General features: G+C 44.8%; 1 protein-coding gene across 2 annotated transcripts; it reads right to left on the bottom strand.

The window, feature by feature from the left end:
* Positions 1–2,448: 2,448 nt before the first annotated feature.
* LOC130382623 (uncharacterized) lies at positions 2,449–19,916 on the bottom strand. Of its 2 annotated transcripts, XM_056590478.1 has the most exons (6): positions 15,456–19,916; positions 11,974–12,040; positions 10,578–11,289; positions 7,401–7,731; positions 6,398–6,573; positions 2,449–3,479 (listed from the first exon to the last, which is right to left on the bottom strand). In XM_056590478.1, the coding sequence occupies exons 3-6, from the start codon at positions 11,225–11,227 to the stop codon at positions 3,242–3,244; spliced, it is 1,395 nt and encodes a 464-aa protein (XP_056446453.1). In that variant the 5' UTR covers positions 11,228–11,289; positions 11,974–12,040; positions 15,456–19,916; the 3' UTR covers positions 2,449–3,241. The 2 variants fall into 2 exon arrangements, with proteins under 2 accessions (XP_056446453.1, XP_056446452.1); XM_056590477.1 differs by lacking the exon at positions 11,974–12,040 and having other exon boundaries at positions 15,456–19,915.
* Positions 19,917–21,730: the final 1,814 nt, after the last annotated feature.

Genomic DNA, 21,730 nt, shown 5'->3' on the forward strand with positions numbered 1-21,730 from the left:
ATGTATCTTTTGTCTAGCTCATCTTTAGTGTGTGTGTGTGTGTGTGTGTGTTTTCCAGCACCACAGGTGTGCAGCCTTCCCCAGCCCCTAATTATCTAATTAGTTTGACTAGTCTGACTTGTGTGTCCGGTGAGGAGGTTTGAAGAGGCCACCAACCTCATACAGTTTCCCTGTGGCTGGCCCTTTAAACAACAGACTCTGAACCAAAACTAACCTCACCACAGCTGAACCTACAAAGCGCTAGCCTGTAAAACCTTTGTTGTGAGCTGACTATGAAAGATCTACATTGTCGGCCTAACAGGAAACCCCACCCCCCCACCCAGCTGGGACGTCATCGAGATTAGATTTGTCTTAAAATAGAGATCTTGATTCTCCACTATCAAACGTGAATACATTCCGTAGCAAAGGTTGAATTACAGTGTTTGCGGATCTTTTAAACATTAACCTAGAACTAGATAATGCATTTCCTGCAGAAAATGCGGTGAGTGCTGTAGTGCAAAGTGAGTTTGAAAATATTTTTGAATAAAGCCACATAAATTAAGACATAAAGAAACGTTAAATGGCTTAAATCAAGTAAAGGGATTTGAACAAAGGTCTAAATGGAGTAAACAATGTAAACATGCACACTACTTAAAAGGTCCCATGGCATGAAAATCACACTTTTTAACATAAATATGAGTTCCCCTAGCCTGCCTATGGTCCCCCAGTGGCTCAAACTTGCGTTCGTGACTAGGTGTCCTGCTTGCCTTTGAATAAACGGAGGCTCAAGCGCGCTGATTTGGAATGTGGTCCCATATGTCGTCATAAAGGATCTAAGCCCCTCCCCTTTCTCTGCCTTTCCCGGCCAGAGAATTTGGCCCGCCAATGAGACACGACCATGCGAGCGCCACATGTGTGTGTGTGTGTGATAACACACTGTAACGCAAGTGATTGCTGTTGTTATGGCGCATAACACGTCAGTTCTTTGACGTCTCTTGTATTTCCACGTGACTGTAGTAGGGGTTATCTCAGCCATGGTTGAGAAAGAATTGGGGATAAGGAACTTTGGCTTTGGCTCCCTGAAGTTCATGAGCGAGCGGTTCAGTCTACTTCAAATTCCTGTGGAAGTGGAAGAACCAGAGACGACGGAGAACCCGACAAAGTCGTATGTGATTCATAATATCGTCTGGAGGTGCACACAGCTTTGCCCATAATAATATGTATTATATGATATAGATATCCATGCATCATTTGATATTATTTAGATATACAGCTCCAGGACTGTAACGCAATTGTTGTACACTTCCTTGTTATTTGGATAACCGTTCTGCTGTTGGTGTTATGGCGCGTAACACGTCAGACTCTCGTCTCTGGTGTTTCCACAACGAGACTCGTAGTGGGGGTTATCTCGGCCATGGTTGAGAATGAATTGGGGAAATGAAATTTGGCTTTGACTCCCTGAAGTACATGAACCACGACATGAAGGAGAAAGGGATTGTTCGCCGTGAATGTCTCCCGCTTGAGCGCAGCTTACCGCTGCCGAGGCGCCGGTGGTCCCTTGGCAGCGAGGCTCCGGCGGGAGACAACCGCGGTCAACAATGGTCTGGTCCTGGCAATCATCCTCCTGCAGGTGGGGTTGGTGTGAGAGCCACATCGAGGGTCGGGGGCGTGGTGAGGCGGACGTGCTGCCCCAGCCACGGAGGAGCAGTGTCGGCAGGTGAGCCATCTGCAGCTTCTCTGACGGTCCTTTGTGTCTCAAGCCTACCACTAATCTGTCCCGAATCATTTCAGTCCCTGAAAGAAAGGCATGCAAGGCTAGCTCATCCCTAATCGCAGCAGGGAAGCCTGGATAACCCCGCTGGGCGTACAGCTGCAAGTCCGCTGCGTAGGCCCCCAACCGCTCCCCCTCCCGGCGGCGGCGGCGTCTGGTTAGCAGCTCGCGGCTGCCGAGGGCCCTGCTGCCCGAAACGCCTCTCCAAGGCCCGGGTCAGGGCCCCCGAGGTCCAGTTTGTCCGCTGGGGCAAATTCCAGGAGGGCCTGCACCGCTGTCCCCTCCAGCGCCAGGGGCGAGGTGGACGACCGCCAACCAGGCACCCCGGGCGTTTTGCCACTCAGCGAGCCGGAACTGTGCCAGGTACGGCTCCAGCTGCGTTGCCCTGCGCTCCCCTAGCACAGGGTGCGTCGGCGTCAGTTGGGGGCCTCCATGGGCTCGACCGTGAGGCTCAAATCCCTCTCCGCGTGAGCAGGGCACATCCCACTTCTGACACCAATGTGGCGAGTGTAGTGATATGCGTAGGAACCTGTAAGGAAGTTGGGGAAGGTTTAGGGGCGAACACCTGTAACGTAAACAAGCATGTAATAAAGTACCCAAGGCTACACCGGCAACACGAGTGTCTCCGTCTATTAAACCTGCACAGTATATCATAGATCCTGTTACAGCGAGCAGCGAGGGAGAGACGGGAGCCCAGGTCAAGCGGTTACGCAACTCTCATGCCCCATACACCGCACGACTCCCGAGAGTTGCCTTTATTTAAATTCGACACACAACACACAGCGCACCGCACACACAAGGGGACGGCCAATTGACAGTAGACAGAAAGTAGAATATCTTAAAAAGTATAAAATATATGTAAAAACTTGAAAAGAAGTGCGCAATTCAAAGCTATTGTGAATATTTTAAAATTTGAATGGAGTCTCTAGACAGGAAAACATTACTCAAGCGATGAGCTAAACCATCCACATATTCGGCAAGTATCCAGGGCCCCGGCTCCTGTCCCAGGGTCCTACTTCCTGTCCCGGTGGTCCCACTTCCGGCTCTGATGGTCCTACTTTCTGTCCAAGGGACCCACTTCCTAGCACTTATTTAATAACTTGAGGATTTCGGTTGCAAGTGCCTGATCAGGTTAACGAGTTAATCCACCTTATGAAGAAGAGATTTCGGCTCTGAGGTGCAATGAGGAAGCTCAGGTGAGGATAACAGCCAAACATTGCAGGTCTATTGTAATATTCAACCTCTTAGTAATTACACCTGCCTTCAAAGATATTTGTAGTCCCCATCAATCTTATTGTTTGTTTTTATTGTTCAGTTCAGTACTGAGTACAAAAGAGTACAATAGCCATGGGACCCATATTACAAACAAACCACTTCCCCTTGTTACTTCTTCTGAATTGAGGAAGAAATCAATTCCTCATTTTAACACCGTCCACCATGTGCAGTTTGACCCCAAAGTTTGAGAGAAAGTGGTGGCTCGCCCCCCCTCCATCAGCTGGGCGTGGTAACCTCCGACCTCAGCAGCCCCGCCCTCCTCAGGGCCCAGTCCACCCGGGGGACCAGCCTCTCGCTGAAGTCCCAGAGGCGCTGGTCCACGTGGAGCTGGTCCAGGGTAAGGTGACCCTGCAGGGGGACGCGCACGTGGACGATGCGGCACACGTCCGGCGGGACATGGACCACTTCCCCAAAGCTCTGGAGCACGGAGTGGACGGAGGTCTGCTGGAGGGACCTGTGGCACACACATGCACACACACATGAATGCACGCACGTTCACACACACACATGAATGCACACACCCACGCTCACCAGGGTTGGAAATTAACACCCGCCACACCCTATTTGCGGGTGGATTTGCATGGGTGGCAGGTTAATCGTGTCACTTCACCCGCCACTGTGTCGGGTAATACTTTCTAGTCAGGTCCGAACAAATTTGCAGATTCAATACATTCGTCATACGGCGCTGCACAGTTCCACAACCATTACTGTCAACATCCGGCCCCCTTCTTCTTCTAGTCCTCTCTTGCTGATCTGCGAAAATCGGATCAATGGAATCCAGGCTGCCTTGCAGCGCGAAATGAAATCGCGCGCAAGGCAGCATGACTATAGCCAGGCTATTTCGGAGGCGGGACACGTTCAGAATTCCATTCATAAATGAACAGACGTGACTGTGACGTGAATTGTCTGGCTGGCGGAAATTTGAGAGGGGTTCGGGAAGTGTCCATGGTAAGATTTGTGTAACCAACGAGAGAGAGAGAGGTATGATCAGTTAAGCATGATGAAGGAGAAGTGTTAATAAAATCTGTGTGGGCGTGGGGGAATCTAGAGCGGTATGGAAGCGTGCAATAATTTGCAGTTCCAGAATTCTGAGAATTTAGTCAGCATTTCAGATTTCTCAGAATTCTCTTGACACTGCAAATTAAAGAGCTACAACTAGCGAACTACTTCCGGCGTGACTGGAGAGAACTTCCTTAAATTAACCTTTAATGCTAGATTTGCATGAACGCTATTGTGTGAATTAGTTTGGTTCTCTTTCATGGAAGCCGGAAGTGGGAGATTCCTGGGGCTTGCCCCATGAATTCAACCCATGCACACACTCACACGCCACACTTCGTATTTCTCACGCAGAGAAATTACCAGGATAGCGCCAACCAATTTGGGCCGCTACAGGTAGGAATCAAATGTGTTTCCCGTACGTAGGGTAGGCCTAACCATACGTCCTCTTTGGCCCGGACATGCTCTCTTTTTGAGACAATGTTTTGCGGAATTTCAAAATCGTCTGCGTTGCGTGTCTCTGGGTCGTTCACAAACTAGTTAGGCTACGCCCTCCCCTACTCAGTTCTGTTCGCTTTGCATTGGTGGAAGTGAGTAGGGGGAGTGGTTAAGTAGAGCCTTCAGATTGGACGGTTTGACTTACTCAGTTACCCTCGTGTTTTGTACTTATTTTTTTACCATTATTTTAGGGACAAACATTAACAAATTTCTCCTACAGGTGATTGATAAAGTTCTATCTAGACTATTGAACAGAAAGAAAGTGCTTTTTCTGAATATTAGTGTTAAGGGCCAATAATGCTTACTATCATACGTTAGTTACCATGTCTGTGGACAAAATTGTATTTAGTCACATGTAAATATAAAAAAACTAATTGACTTATGATGGTGTAGCCATGTATGTTGTTTTATTGTTAATATGTCAATTTGTTTTTTATTGTAAATACTTTGTATAGATGAATTATCCCCAAACTTCGTAACACCTTTGATATAAACATGACTTAACATGGCAGATACCTGTGTATTGTTTATGGGTAAGAGTGTAACGTTTTCAACTCAGCTCCTTGGTAGAACCTACTTACAGTAAAAATCATTTCTGATTGAAAAAAAGATGTGTATGAAAAACACTTTTCTTATCTATTACTATTATATTGTTCAAAATGTACGCGTTTATTAAAAAAATATATGGCGTATAAGATGTGGCTGGTAAAAAAAGATGAGTGGCTGGTAGGCAAAAAAGTTATTTTCCATCCCTGACGCTCACACACGCACATGAATGCACGCACGGACACATGCATACCCACGCAAGCATGCACACACACACACACGAACATACATGAAAGCATGCACACACGCAAGCACGCATGCATGCACACACACACGCACACACACACACACATGAACACACAAACACACATGCACAGAACCGGTTAACTTGTCTGCGTCACAGGACATTTAACTTGTCTACAGTTTCCTTGTTCCATAGGGGTTATCTACCAACATGCTGGTATCTAGAAAAGAATTTGGTTGCACTGAACTTCAGTACGTATGTGGTATTCTGGCGTCTATCCAAGTGACCGCTGGCGTCGAAGTAAATGACCGCCAGCCAATCGGAATGTAGATGTCTCTCGCCGGTGTGGGTCCTAGTAAACATATGCGCAAGAGCGATATGAGCTGTAGATATTTTTGACAGTGTTTTGAGCTATTCGACGAATTTGCATGTTTTAAAGCTTTTGGTGTGAACGTACAGTAAGAGCTGGTAGGTCAACTCTACCTAGTTGGTAGGAGCCTTAGAGCTTGTAGGCCGACTCTACCTAGTTGGTGGGAGCCTAGCTATTCTGTGTTCAGAGAGACGCTTTTAAACATATCAATGTAAAAGCAGAACGGAAATGACCAGCTGAGTGCTGTTGACCTCAGAGCACCTCAGACCCCCCCCCCCCCCCCCCACACACACACACACACACATACGCACACCCACCAACCCGACACACAAACACACACCCCCACACATCCACAAAGGAAACCTCCCTCCCCCCCCCACACACACACACTCACACAAACACACAGACCACAGCAGGATGCCCAGATGACTAATCAGTGAAAAAAAGCATTGATGTGTAAGAATGGGATGTGTCTGAAGGGGATGTGGCTGTTAAGAAGGCCATGCCCCTCACCCCCAGTGGTTAGAGCACATTTTCCATTGGCGATGATTGCTGACAGCGACTAGAGACCAAACTTAAGGTCAGGGCGCTGTCCTCACATGTGATGAGTCCAAATGGCATTTTTAACAATGTTGGTACACAACTCAAGAAAGTATTTTATTTAAGAATGGATGTAAGGAAAACAGGACTTGTAAGGCAAGCATTGAGTTGATGGTACCTGGGCTGGACTATTATCTTGTAGGGGTGGTGGACCGCCCTGTTTGGCTCCTCTCTGTAGATGTGCTCCAGGATGTTCACCCCGGGCACCCCTTCCCACTGACGCCGGTGGAACCGTCCACTGGGCTCAAAGTGGATTTTGGGAAATATGTGGTTCTCAATGAGGAAGACCCCCGCCTACAAAGGAGAGGACGAAGCAGAGGGGAGATGAGCACAAACACACACAGAGCCTAGAGTTCACCCTAGACTCTGTATCGCCTCACCCCCCTTACCCACTTGTTGTACGTCCTTGCACTGAAAAAGAATACTAAATTGTGGAGCATCTTATCCTAGCTGTCTTCGTTGTATACGGAGAAGGGGTTTACCTGGCGATCGTTAGTGCTTTTGAACATCCTCACTGTACCAACAGCGATATATTGTTGTATTCCTTCAGACAAATGCACGTATTATAAGTCCCTCTGGATAAAAGCGTCTGCTAAATGCCCTCAATGTAAGTACCGTACTAATCAACACGACTCATGTTTAGAGTCTTTATCATCACAGTAGGGCTGGGCGATTAATCGAATTTCGATCTCGATTTCTATTTTAGCGTCAAACGATTTTCTTTTACATTTATTTTATTAAAATGTTTTCTAGAAAGTGCAGAAGAACAGCTGGATACATATCTGTACATTATTTTAGATTTGGACTTTTGCTTTTTGACCTTTTTGTGTATTTTTTAAGGCGCAATTTCAAAGTTCTCAGTTACAAAGTGTTTTTTGTAACTGAGAACAGACATGCTAAATAAATACGCCATGTTTTGGCGTATTTATTTAGCTCAAACTCAAAAATAATCATTTGAATAATCGTGATTTCAATATTGACCAAAATAATCGAGATTATGATTTTTTTGCCCATAATCGAGCAGCCCTACTCCACAGTACAAAACGACGATCACCCAGTCACCCAAAGCCCCGACCCCGAGGAGGTCGTCATGCCTACCACCCTGCCCCCCTAGTGCCCACCTTGGGGTGCTGCTGCTGCAGGCTGGTCAGGGCGGCCACCAGGTCACCGTGCCGGTAGGGCGTGATGATCTCGTCGATGTCGTTGAGCAGGACGTAGCGGGAGCGCTCCATGTAGCGGTAGGAGCACTCGTTGAGCGTGGTGAGCTGGCCGTAGTAGTGGATGTCCCCGGGGAATAGGGTAGGCTGCCAGCCCCTGGACGGGATGAGGTGGCGGCCGATGGGCCAGGGCACCACCTCCACAAAGCCCTCCTGGCTGTAGCTGTGCAGCAGGCGGCTGAGGTCCGGCCCCGAGCTGGTGTTGTAGATTACCACCCGGTTGACCCCCAGCAGCCTGGGGGGGAGGGGGGGGCAGGAGGGTACAGGAGGGAACAGGGCTGTACGTCAGAGTGCATCATGGGACTTCTTGATGGGAACATTCCAACGTATTCATAGAGTTTGATTTTTGATTTGATTTGATTTGATTTGAAAGGGATAATGTGCAATTAAAAACATAAATGTAACCATTTAATGCATTGCACCAGAGTTAGCCTTAGGCCTATGCATCTGCAGCCCCTAGGTCCAAATAAATACAGCACAGATAAAAACATCAAACATCACTCAAGTACGGACATGTAACATACAGGAATATATCGCGGAGTGGGCTATTCCACAAAGCCGGTTTTATCACATAACCGGATAAGTTTGCGGTAACCCTAGGTTTTCTGTTCCAAAATGAACACGTTATGTTAGTTACTATAGAAACATATGCTCTGAATCAAACCTGGTCGGAGTAGGTTTTGCGCAGGTTAAGTTTGAAACATAACCCGGTTTTAGGTATTTAAACCCGCGTTCACCGCAGATTTCATGTGTTTACAATCGCATGCCCTTTTGATGAGAGGCCTGCTGATATCGGAGCGCAAATTATACGTGCAATCCACCGGGAGCGATTAATAAGACCACGGCTCGACATCTTGGCATATCGGATGACTTTTTGCTGGAGAGATATAGATTCTCGCGCAAATCTTTAATATATTTAAATATCCTTCTCCAGACTACATAGCCAAAACTACCAATCGAGGACCTGGCCTCAGTTCACTCCAGACTATTTGCGTAGCCCTCCGTTTTTTGCAAATGGTAGTTTTATCTATAATGTTGGAGATGTTGAGCACATCTCAGTCCTTTCAGGTGACCCATCCAAGATTTTTATCGGCCTCCTATCATACAAAGAGCAATATTGTCTGAGTACTATGCCGAGAGGCACTTACAACATCAAGTATAAAATAGTCCACTGGAGAATGTTCGATCGTAGCCGGCGGCTTCATTACAAGCACTAATCCATCTTGATCTGAGAAGTTAATACTTGTTGTAACTTTTAGGTTTTCTACCCAGTTACCAAAAAAAGAAACATTTGGAACATATGCGCTGTGGCACGCACACGGTTTGCATGCGTTACTTCGAAGGCAAACAAAATCGAAAATACAAGAAAACACAAAAACTTACATTCAACCAATTGGGTACCCTCACATTGCCCCTGACTCCCCAAGGAGGTACCTCTAGGTACCCCCTCCATGCCAGGGCGCCCTGAATTTATGTTTATTAACAGCTCCTCCACCGGGGTCAAGACAATTTGAGGGCCAGATCCAGTCTGCCGAGTGCCGACTGTCGGCCTTTTCACGATTGGCTTAAAAAAAATGGCTTATTTAAATTTAGACCAATACGATGGTGGGAAAAGCTTACCAGTTTGTATGTTTTTATACTTCATTTTTACTTGATCCGCTGAGCGCTTGGGAGCCATCGGAGTACATATTTTTTTAGAAGAAAAGGGTTATGTGGTAGGAACGTTAAGAATGCTTAACTGGGATATTTATAGATCATGGCTCAAAAATGAAGGATCATGCTTTAGACGTGTAACTAACGCATTTACGTGGTCAGCGATCCGCTGCCAGGCTTTGGTTCTCCGGGTTGCAGAGGCTTTAGCGTTCCACTTTCTTGTGATAATGTCCTTCTCCTCGTCATAGCTCTCCAGGAGAACCTGGAGTTCCATTTCATTGAAATAAGCGGCCCGTTTCGCCATTTTGGTCAGGGTTTCCATGATCCATACATCATGTCTTTTTAGGTTTGGCGTGGACGCGAAAACCCTGTGTTAACCAACCCCCGAGTTGATTGAACTAATGCATAACCACTGCTGTGGAAACGAAAACTCTGGGTTGGTCGGCACAGGGTCAATCAACCTAGAGTTCAGCTTTAACTCAGTGTTTTTTAAACCTCCGTTCGTCGAACACCCCACAGTGTTACGGCCACTGTTTGTTTGTTGCTGCCTCATTGATTCCCCTCTGTTATGTGCAGGTGCGAGTCATTAACAACTCATCATCATCTCGCCTCTACCAACCAGCTTCCACCAATCACCTAATCAGTTTCCAGCCAGGGGAGGCCTGCCACACACATAAAAGCCAGTTTAACTTACCCTCTCTCCTTTTTGTCCCGTTTGTGGTTTGTGGACTGGTTTTGCTGTGGCATGGTTGATTATTTTTTGATCAAATGTGATTATATACATATCAAAGAGATATACATATATTGTCATCTTGTCAGCATCTCCCCTAGTTTTCCTTTCTCCCCCTGCTTGCACCAATTGTGACCCCCTTTGTTAGTTCCCCCATGTTTTTTTGTCTTTCTGGTTACCTTGCGGCCTTGGGACAGGTAAGACAGCGGCCTCTATACATTTACACCTAGTGCTCTCCTTTGTTAGTAACACTAGGCTAGGAGTGTTGCTACCCGCTGTACTTTTGGCTTTGTTTAGTTAGGTTAGCGGACGTGTGGTCCGCTGTATTGGCTGTTAGCTTAGCTTGTTTTGTTGGGTTCTTTTCTTTGGCAACACTCGGGTCCCAAGGCCCGCTGGTTTTGTCTTATGATACTGTTGTGTTTGGTTTTTGGATTACACGTCTCGCATGACAAACTCTGTGGCAGTTTGAAACACAACACTGTCTTACAATAACGACCAATAACAACCCCATTCCACACTTAACAATTACCAAAAAAACAACAACTACATATCTACCCTCTGCCAGCCCCAGAGAGCTGCTCACGGCTTTGACAGGAATCCGGTCCGCTCTTTGCATGGTGAGGCATCCATATAATATAATATATAGATGATACACATAGACATATATCAATCTAGAGATATAGGAGCAGGGCGCTCACCTGTACATCTCCAGAGTCTGCGTGAACTGCAGGACGTTGTTGTAGTCTCCGAAGAGGTTGGAGATGCAGACGGTGAGGTTGAGCTGGGGCAGGGAGGCTGCCCCCCCGCCCCCCCGGTTCCTGATGGGCAGGAAGGTGCGGTTGAGGGCGGTGGCGTCCGGGCCATGGTCCTCCGGCACCAGGGTGACGTGGGTGGCCAGGCAGCCGCCGGGGATCCGGCACAGGACGTCCGTCGCTCCGTAGGGGAAGCCGAAGTGGTCCGAGTGCGTCAGGACCTTGGCGGGGGTCTTGCTGGCCGACTGGCCGGCAGCCAGCGTCCCGTTGGAGCAGCAGAAGACGCAGCGGAGTGGCTGCACTGAGTCCCGCCGGAACATGCCGATGATGCGCACGTCGAACTTCCCCTCCCGCCGGTCGGCGAACGCAGACACCAGCAGGTGTTTGGTGTGGGCCAGCGGCGTGATGGTCTCGGCGGCCACGGCGCCACAGGCGAGGTTGGGGGCGGGGTCAGCGGATGGCGGTAATGGTCGGAACAGTCTTGGAACAAGCAGACGAATGTCCAGGAAGCTCAGGAGCATGAAGACCGAACACAGGGCGAGGAGCAGGACACACTTACCCCTCCTAACCGTCCAGTTCTCCATCCCTATCGCCATGGGAACGGAGTCGGGAGGAGGAGTCAGGACGAGGAGTGGACAGGCCCGAGGGAGCTCGCAGTCTAAGGGGAGAAGTGATAGTTTTAGCATTCAGCAACACGGTCACCACTCAAAGGCCAGGATTGTGCTTTATGTCAACAATGAAACCTTTCTTTGCCCTTGATGAGTGGCACAAATGTATGTAAATGCATGTGACTCATGATGGGCCAGCACCCTTTCAGTCTTTAATTGAGTTAACTTCAACACATCAAACACAAAAGTAATCCAGTAAGCAGAGCACACATAACACAACATCGTCACGTTGATCTCATTATATTATCTGGTTATTACCAAGTGACAAATTCCCTCTCAGACGCACACCACACACACACACACACACACACACACACACACACACACACACACACACACACAGGCATAACCTCTGCTACCTACAGAGTTAACATGCATCTAATCATGCGTGGAATTGAACTGCATGCCAAAGATAACCAGTTAACCAACCATGCACTTCTTCAGGGACAATATATATATATATCTATATATCTATATATATATCTATATATATATATAGATATATATATATCAATAAATAATTACATATATATTGTGGCAGACGCCAGGGAGGAGTGAGGGGAGTGGTAGGTCTGGCAACCTGCTGGCTCCACCCCCAAGCCATATATGGTCTTCCTCCCTCCCTTCCTCCCTGGACAAAATACACATCAAGTCATTCATCAGTGGACCCATACCAGCAGTTGACAGGGGAATAAACAGATTCAGTCGTCTACTTGCACTGAATACATGGCTTTCCAGAGTCTGCAATGAAAGAGGAAGGGGCTTTATTGACAATTTCAACTTATTCTGGGGGCGCAAATATCTTTTCAGAGCAGATGGCCTACACCCAAACAGGTTAGGCTCAAAACTGTTGAGGGACAATCTTCTCTTCTCGCTTTAATCTGAAAATGTTGAAAGTCATAGATGTCATTGCACCTTATAAGGTTAAAACGATTTCTGGAAAGCAAAAAGCACCCTGGAGAAAAGCTGCTTCTGTAACAGCACAGAAAAAGGAATGCAGGAAGGTTAAACGCATCTGGCGTAAAACAAAACTTCATATTCACCATGATATCTATAAAGGGAGCCTCCGTGCCTACAATTTAGACTTAAAAAATTCTAGAGAAACATTTTTCTCCAACACTAATAATGCAAAAACCCTATTTGCAACTGTTGACAGACTGACCAACCCCCCAACAGATATTCCACCTGATCTCCATTCCACGCAGAAATGCAATGAGTTTGCAGCTTTTTATATTGATAAAATTGAAGGTATCAGACGCGCCATCAATATCTCCACTTCAAACAAAAATGTTGTACTACCACCCTGTTCAGGCAAAAATTACGTGGCAAGGATGGCATACTTTAATGTTATAGACTCTCAAAATCTCGTGGAAACTGTGACACAACTAAAGCCATCCACCTGTTGCCTTGATACTATACCTACCAACCTCTTTAAGAATGTTTTCGACTGCCTAGCAGTAGACATATTGCAGATAGTTAACAACTCTCTCCAGTCAGGCAATTTCCCAAAAGCTTTGAAAACTGCAGTTATTAAACCCCTTTTAAAAAAGCGGAGCCTAGATGCCTCTATTATTAACAACTACAGACCAATATCGAATCTGCCCTTCATAAGTAAAATCATTGAGAAAGTTGTCCTCCAGCAACTAAATCACTTCCTGGCATCAACTGGTTGCTATGACACCTTCCAATCAGGATTTCGATCCCTACACAGCACTGAGACCGCCCTTATTAAAGTTGTAAACGACATCCGTCTTAACACAGACTCTGGCAAAACCTCAATGCTAATGCTACTTGACCTCAGTGCTGCATTCGACACTGTAGACCATACATTACTTCTGGAAAGGTTAGAAAACTGGTTGGGGCTTTCAGGCACTGTCTTAAATTGGTTCAGGTCCTACCTACAAAATAGGAACTACTTTGTTTCCATTGGCGACTTTGTATCAGAATCAACCAACGTGATGTGTGGAGTCCCACAAGGTTCGATCTTAGGACCCTCTTTATTCAACATCTACATGCTCCCACTAGGGCAAATCATGCAAAATAACAATATTGACCATCATTGCTATGCTGATGACACGCAAATCTATGTATCGCTATCACCAAATGACTATCGGCCCATAGATCTGCTGTGCCAGTGCATTGAGCAAGTGAAGGAATGGATGTGCCGAAATTTCCTTCAACTAAATGAGGACAAAACAGAGATAATTGTATTTGGTTCTAAAACGGAAAGGCTTAAAGTAACCCAACACCTTCACTCTCTGTCCCTGAAAACCTCAATCAAAGCCAGAAATCTAGGGGTTATGATGGATTCAGATTTACATTTTGAAAGTCACATCAAATCAGTTACAAAATCGGCATAGTATCACCTTAAAAATGTAGCAAGACTTAGAGGGCTCGATCATGTCCACCGAAGACTTACAAAAACTTGTACATGCCTTTATCACTAGTAAGCTTGATTACTGCAATGGTCTCCTTACAGGTCTCCCAAAACAAACTCTGAGGAAGCTTCAGCTTGTTCAGAATGCTGCTGCTAGAGTTCTAACAAAGACCAAAACATTTGATCATATTACACCAATTCTGAAATCGTTACATTGGCTTCCTGTAAGTCAGAGAATTGATTTTAAAATCATGTTGCTTACCTATAAATCCCTACATGGTTTAGGCCCAAAATATTTAACTGATATGCTTCCACTACATCAGCCTTCTAGACCACTAAGAAGCTCCGAGACCAATCTGTTAATTATCCCCAGAGTAAACACAAAACATGGGAAAGCAGGATGTAGTTACTACGCAACAAATAGCTGGAATAAACTCCCAGAGGATTTAAGACTTGCCCCAACTCTGAGCACCTTTAAAACAAGACTGAAGACTTTTATGTTTGCTATAGCTTTCTGCTAAATAACTGCCTTTATTTTCTATTATAATACTCAAATGCCTTTTTAACTTTCTATTTTTTTGCATATGTTTTTCTTTTACTAACCTATTATTTTATTTTATTGTATGACACTGTTTATATGTGAAGCACTTTGAGTCTGCCTTGTGTATGAAAAGTGCTATATAAATAAAGTTGCCTTGCCTTGCCTATAAATAATTGCACACTTTATGGGCAAATAACTTAAGTTAACCAACATACACTCTGAATCGTTTTTGCCTCAAAACAAATCAGGCATTTGATCTAATAGACCGCGGCTGCATTAAGGACCAAGAGAAACAGCAGCAGCGCCTTGAGAAAATAGAAGAATTGGACTGTATGAGGTTGCTATTTGGGGCCAACCTTTTCCGCATTCGTTCATTTATTTTTATCAGCATTCAACACAATTCACATTTCAACTATTCCAGTTTCCTTGTGAGCTGCGCCTTGGCCACATTGGCCCGTTATGACATCGAGTCCGGCCTAGGAGACAAGAGTTCCTGCGACAGCTTGGACTATTCTTCAGCATTCTATCAGGGCTGTGGTGGTTGTGTCTGAACCGTTTTGGTGCGTGCGCTCCTGTGGCGCACAGTGAGCGCCTTCAGGTCCGCTGACAGAGAAGCTGTCCTCGAGGGCTGCTGCTGCTCCCCCTCGGTTTGCGTGGAGACATGTAGGACATGTCCCCTACCCCCCTCGAATTCAAATGTGTCACAGTCCTGCGAAATTAAAGAACTATAGGAATCTATTAAAAAAACGGGAAGGTGGATTGGTAGAGGGCGCTAAGCGCAAATATGGAAGAAAGCGCAAATATGGAATAGTGATTTGAATATTACCTACTTATACGAGTAGCCATATACACATTCATAAGTTCAAGCCTTTAATGCCAGTTCAATAATTGATCTCATGGTCTTTCAAGACTAAAGATACTTTCGTTGTTGTGCTAGACATTTGAAACAGCTCAGGTTTTTATCGGGACACATTTAAAAGTGTACTTTAGCATTTATAAAACTGTATAAACTAGTAGCCTAACGGATATGATGACAGAGTGAGAAGAATCCGGCTGTCCTCAGACATTGATTATATATTTGTATTAACAGTGCTTAGTATATAGTAGGCCTATGCTTACTTTATACTAGACCCTGTCTCAGCACATTAAGGTTTCAGGATTTTAGCCTGTGTATCGTTTCTTCTGTGTTCAGTAATTGGGACACGTATTACCCAAATGCAGTTAGTGAGCCTACTTACCGCTATAACATATCCCAAATAAAAGCGGTGCAGACCAGGTGTCTTTGTAAATGTCCTCCCTGGAGTTCACCGAGACGAAGCATCCGCGACTTGATCTTGAGGTCTATTGATTGGTTAGTTGTCTCTTCCTTGAGAGGGCAAACATAGCCTACGTGCGCTATTATGATCATGCGTGTGCATGAGCGTGTACATGGGCACGCGCGCGTGTGTGTGTGCGCTCGCGTGCGTGTGTTTCTGAAATCAAGCTCCACCCATGCATGAGGTCGTAATGGCAAAGCTCTTTGATACTCGTAGGCAAATATTGGGTATCGTTTAAAAGCAGCCACGCCTATAACATTTCTTAGGCTGTGGTCGTCTCTCTGACCGCCTCTGTTAATCTGAGGTCAACCCCTGCAGCATTGGACCATGCCTTCTATGTAATGTGTAGTCGGCCTATCACTTTGGGATTTTGATACGCTTTTTGTTAATTTCTGGCAGCGGCGTTTCTAGGTTTCTGAAACATCAGGGGTTCAGCCTAGAGCGAAAAGAAAATGCACGAGTAGCGCGCAGCATTTATTTTTTTATGCTTTATTGTGCATGTAGCCTACATTTTATCATAATTCTTTACCTAAATAAACAAAATGCACAGTTTATTATAGCTTTAAGTAGCTCCCTGACTGCTGTGCTGCTTATCCCATAACATCTAAAGTTCAATTCAAGTTATTTAAGAGTCAAATGAATACAAGTGAGCAGGGGTGGACTGGCCATCTGGCATACCGGGCATCGTCCCGGTGGGCCGTTGACCTAATGTGGGCCGGTCCAGTCCGCTATGTTTTGTTTATTTCTCTCTCGACAGCTTCGTCTTGACTTTGTGAGTTTATTATGCAATTTGTTTTGTCTCAGATTGAAACAAAAGGTTTGATTATGATTATTTCCTGGTTGAAGATTTTCATATTTAGGATTTTAATTTCAAACATCTGAATATCTTTTTTGAGTTCAATTAACAGTTATGCAGGTAGGCCTTAGGGCTCTTTTCAGACTTAAGTCATCCTTCATCAGATAAATTTGTTCACTAAGTGTCACTTCATCACAAAAAGGCTACATGGCTACATATACTTGTCAGTACACAGATACTGAGTACAAGTTCTGTTTGTTGTTTATTGCAGGTCATGAATTTGGCGAGGAGTGTAGCTGGCTGGCTGCGGATGAGGAAGTAGGGCAATATATATATTGTCTATAATTGAATTTTTTTTTTTGAAAAAGTCTAAGACATGAATTACAGGTCTGAATAGATATGCATTCTCATATACGTGTATGTGCACATGTATACATACATGTGCACATACACGTTCCCTATTTAAATTCTCTATTCATGGTTTCATAATGACTGAGTCACCGTTAAAACAAATGAGTTCAGCTCTAATGCTGCTACTAATATGTTGTAATATGTTTCTATTTAGATTATTTGTCAGGATATTTTGTTATTATTTTTCTGAGTCTGGTTTTAATTAATGCTGGTCTTACACCAAAAGATTTTCACAGACTAAAAACTGCAAGAGATAATTTATCGTTGGATCAAGTGTGATATTTAACAAGGGTTTTGTAGATATGGGGGGAGGAGATGCAGCGACCACAGGAGGTTTGTTATTTCCTGTTCGGGTTTCACACCTGTCTTGTCAGCAGCACAAGAGACACAAACTTTAAAAAAAAAAAGAAAAAAAAAAAAAGTAACAACTGCTATTTACAGTGCTGTACTATTATTCGAATGTATGTACTTGATTCAATTGTTTTAATCAAGTACATACAGGGTTCTTCCCGTTCGTCTCGTCCCACCCCTAGTGCTGACAATGTAGTGGGCTGGTCTGGACAGAAAATGCCAGGGCTGCATTTTTGTCCCAGTCCACCCCTGCAAGTGAGACAAACCTTACATATATACATATATATCAAACCGGTATCCAGTACGGACTGGACGGACTGGCATTCGGGCAGATGCCAGAGGGGCCGCGGCCTCTCGTGGGCCGTTTGGGCCGGCCAATCACGGGGCGGCATGCTTGTCGGGTTCGCGCGGCCGCTTCGTCGCAACGCGGCCCCACATTATCTCTTGGCCCACTATCAAGCATCTATACCAGACCTTTGCATTGTACGGCCCGCGGGCCAAATACGGCCCGCGGGATGGTTCTGACCGGCCCGCGAAAGATGACATGATAATTAAAAAGAAAAAGAAAAAAAAAAGAAAGAAAACATATTTTCCGTATGGGTGGACTAAAACCGCATTGCTTTTATTTTGAAGCCCATTTATTCTCACAGTGCACGCAATCATGCACGTCAACTGTGCACGTGAAATGCGTGTGATTGACAACCTGTCTTCCCTCCGTGTCACCCCTGAACTGTTGACCTTCCTTGTCACCCGGAAAAAATGTGAAAATGTTGGCTGATGCCAAAAAGAGGCATGAGCCAACATTGCCTCTTTCATGGTTGCTGAATGCAGAACTTTCAAACTGCTAATCTTTTCTTTATTGAAGTCAAGGGTAAACCTGTGTGTTTGGTTTGTGGGGAGCATGTCGTCGTGTATGAAGGTATTATTGTAGCAAAAGTCTTTAGGACCTGTAACTGCAGAATTTGAATGCGTACACTAAAGTCACAGTAAATTTGAAGTCGTATATATTTATTTTGCAAGTGTACTCTAAAGTCACAAATGTGTAACAGTACATTTGTAGTCGTAAATATTTTTTATACCATTGTAAACACAAAATAGGGTCTACGAGTACGCAAATCTGTGTTACAGTTGAACAAATCCTTTCGCTACAATTATTGCAGCGCAGTTGGAATTGCAAAACACATTCGCACACCTATGTTTCATAATCTGAGAACATGCCCAAATGGTGTGCATTCGTAAACCCAAATTTGAACTAATGCATCAGAAGTTGCACATCTGTGAACGCTATATTAATTCAGCATTTTAATGAGCGAGCACAAATCCATTTTACAACGGCTCAAATCTGCTCCTGCAAGTCTCAGCTGTGGGGTTTTTTGCAGGTTGTTTTGCAACACGCCTAGGTGGTAAATGTGTAGCAAAAGTATTCGTATCCGTAGATGCCAGAGCGTCCGTGAGCGGGACAAAATAGTCCCGCCCATAATTTCCTAATCCAATGAAAATCGCCGGCAGGGATGCATTTCTCAAATTACACTGGGACCCACCGCGTGCCAGCCATGGAGCTATAAAGATCGCAGCATACTCAACCAGGCCCGTCGCTATGGGCGGGCCATAGGGGGCCGGGCCCGCCCCCCACAATGCTTGTGCCCCCCCACTTGAGGCACAGATGTCAAAAAAAGAAAAAAATATGTATATATTATATTATTATTTATATTATTAACGCTCCGTTCACTTGCATGGGCCCTTCACAACTTCCGGCGGTGAATTATATTTGATAATTCATCGTTGCGTGTTATGTCTGTCAAAAAGGCTTGCTAGTCTTTATCAGAAAATCCACGATTACCAGCTGGTTTATAACATGACCAGCTGCTAATAATAATAATAATCATTTTAAAATCTTGACATAATCTGTCAGATGACTATTAAATGACAGTTGACCACAAGGCGATTCTAACTATGCCGCCTCTTGAATTGCTTAATTTTTTAGTCGGCAGGGGCTTGTAATTCTGCGTAACATGATAAGCATGATAACGTGCAAGGAGCAGAAAAAGTTTACATGGGTGCTAATTTTCAGTTGAAAAAAGACGCTGGCATTATTTTATCAGCTGAGGGCGTATTCATTGCCATAACAACTGAGCTAATCAACAAGTACCACATGTTCTAATACTATGAGGCTCATGAAAACGCCCTCAGGTTATAAAATTGATTTATTTTAATAAGTTACTTATTTTAATTCAAATAAACATAATACCAAGGGTCAGAAGTTTTACAAGAATTTTGATCGTACAAAGTCATGACAGAGAGACTTGGTGTCTTTATTCATGCTTGAAAGATGAACATATATTATTTTTTTGAAAGGGAATAAGCTGATGAAGCTGACAAGCTGACAAAAAATAATTTTAATTAAATGCAAACCCCAGTGAATCATATGCTCTTGTTTCTCTGTTTTGAGATTCACACAGACTTAGCAGTCTTGTTTAAATGTTACAAATTGAGTTAATAAACTGAACTTGGAAATTGTTTTAAGTTGTTGCAGAGGTTATCTCAGCTAATTGTATTAATCTAAATAAATAAATATTAGCAGGTTCTCAATAGTAGGCTATTTCAATTCAGGGAAGGCGCAAAGGGGGAATTACATTCATTTCTAGTTCATCATCATGGATATTCGTAAGTGGTTGAAAAGCCCACCAACAGTCTAATGCCGCTTTTCCACTGCATGGTACCAGCTCGACACGACTCGACTCGACTCGACTCAGCTCGCCTTTTTTGCGTTTCCACCGCGATCTAGTACCTCAAGTGGCTGCTTTTTCTAGTACCGCCCCCTCGCTCTAGGTTCCAAGCGGCTGAGCCGATGCTAAAAGGTGACGTCGGCAGACGGCCGGCCACTGATTGGCCAGAGAGTGTGACGAAGTCACGAGAGCGACATGGCAACCATGCTGGTAACGATAGAACAGCCATAGTAGCGCCGCAGCCAACATATTCCACTTCTTCAACATGCCAGCTAATAATACGAACACGAATACCATCGCATCGATGTTCTCCATTGTTGTTATGTGGGTTCTGTCCATGTGTGGGTTACGTAGGTGTTGTTTGCGTCGCGTACAAAAATACGTCACGGCCCTTTCGCGCAGACGACCCCGCCCACGTCCCGGAGGTACTATTTGCGGTGGAAAAGCACCCGCGCTGCTACCGTGTCGAGTCGTGTTGAGTCGTGTCGTGTCGAGTCGAGCTACATATGCGGTGGAAAAGCGGCATAATAATCAGTCAAATAATTTCCTGGACCCATCAAAGGTAATCCCTCTCCTGCTATTAGCTGGAACTGAAAATGAATGACCCCCGGATTCCCCCCGAAGACGGAAAATGGACAATAGCAAACATCCTTAGCACATTCAACTGTGCACTCCAGGCTATGCCGACTGTTCTCACAGCCTACACCCTTGCCCTAACTTTAGGAGCTTCCACAGCAATGTGTGAAAACTAATTTTCCACGTTGAAAAACGTCTCCTCAGAGCATCGGCGCGGTATGCTGCACAGACGCAAGGCCCAGCTGATTCAGCTTGCTTTTGAAAAGGACCTAACGCACAAGTTTACGCCTGAGTGGAAGGATATATACGTACTGTAGGCTAATAATAATTGTGCCCCCCTATGCATTTGATATGCCCCCCTTAAGACTCAGGTCTGGCGACGGGTCTGTACTCAACGCGGGATACATTTCGTTCTGGAGAAGTGAAGAGGGCGTCCTACTGAACGGAGGTGGGTATCCTACATTCAGAGCCGGATTAACCCAAAGGCAAACTAGGCACGTGCCTAGGGCCTGATCGGCGGGGGGGGGCCCAGACAGAAGTAAAAAAAAAAAAAAAAAAAAATTAAATAGCCAATACAAATGTCCTGCCTACTATTTATTTCAGTGATAATATATCAATATATATTAATTAAGTAAAAATAGTGACGTTGTTTATCTTAACGTTACGTCACATTAAAGGCACCCAGTGCAACTTTCGAGGCTTAAAAATAAACATTCAATTTCTAGTCTTTTTTACACGTAGTAAGTTTCAATAACTCCATACCATTACATACCGACATTCAAGCAGCAAAGATGAGACGTCGTTGTGTGGTGAGAACTGATAGAAAATCGATAACAACAACAATGCCGCCATTTTCTTTATTTTTTGTAACCTACAATAAATAAAGCAGGCTTCCAGTCAATGGAAAAATGGCTTCTCCCCACCGGCGATTGTTGTTGTTTACGATTTTCTATCAGTTCTCACCACACAGCGACGTCTCATCTTTGCTCCTTGAATGTCGATATGTAATGGTATGGAGTTATTGAAACTTACTACGTGTAAAAAAGACTAGAAATTGAATGTTTATTTTCATTGAATGTTTACATAAAGTTGCACTGGGTGCCTTTAACGCCAATCAGTTAAGTCCGAGAGGAGGTCAGCGGGTCAAGACTAAGCGGAACAATAAAGCTAGCAGGCAGGTCGTTTCTTGTGTAGGCTAACATTCAAGATGCTTTTGGGTGTGGCAAAACATAAAAAGAAAAAAATGAAGAGGAACAAAAGAAGAAACAGCGGGGGGCTTTACAGAAGTTTCTGTCGGGCAGCCGTCCGACAGCTGTGAAGACAGCGGAAGACGCTGT

This window comes from Gadus chalcogrammus, chromosome 5 (assembly GCF_026213295.1).
Source record: "Gadus chalcogrammus isolate NIFS_2021 chromosome 5, NIFS_Gcha_1.0, whole genome shotgun sequence".
Classification (NCBI taxonomy): domain Eukaryota; kingdom Metazoa; phylum Chordata; class Actinopteri; order Gadiformes; family Gadidae; genus Gadus; species Gadus chalcogrammus.

Bases quoted from the DNA above. Each gene is read 5' to 3' on its own strand.
- LOC130382623 (XM_056590478.1), bottom strand. From the start codon at position 11,227: ATGGCGATAGGGATGGAGAACTGGACGGTTAGGAGGGGTAAGTGTGTC. The intron at 6,574-7,400 runs GTGGGCACTAGG...TCTCCTTTGTAG, and splicing joins TGCAGCAGCAGCACCCCAAG to GCGGGGGTCTTCCTCATTGA. The intron at 3,480-6,397 runs GTACCATCAACT...TGTGTGCCACAG, and splicing joins AAGATAATAGTCCAGCCCAG to GTCCCTCCAGCAGACCTCCG.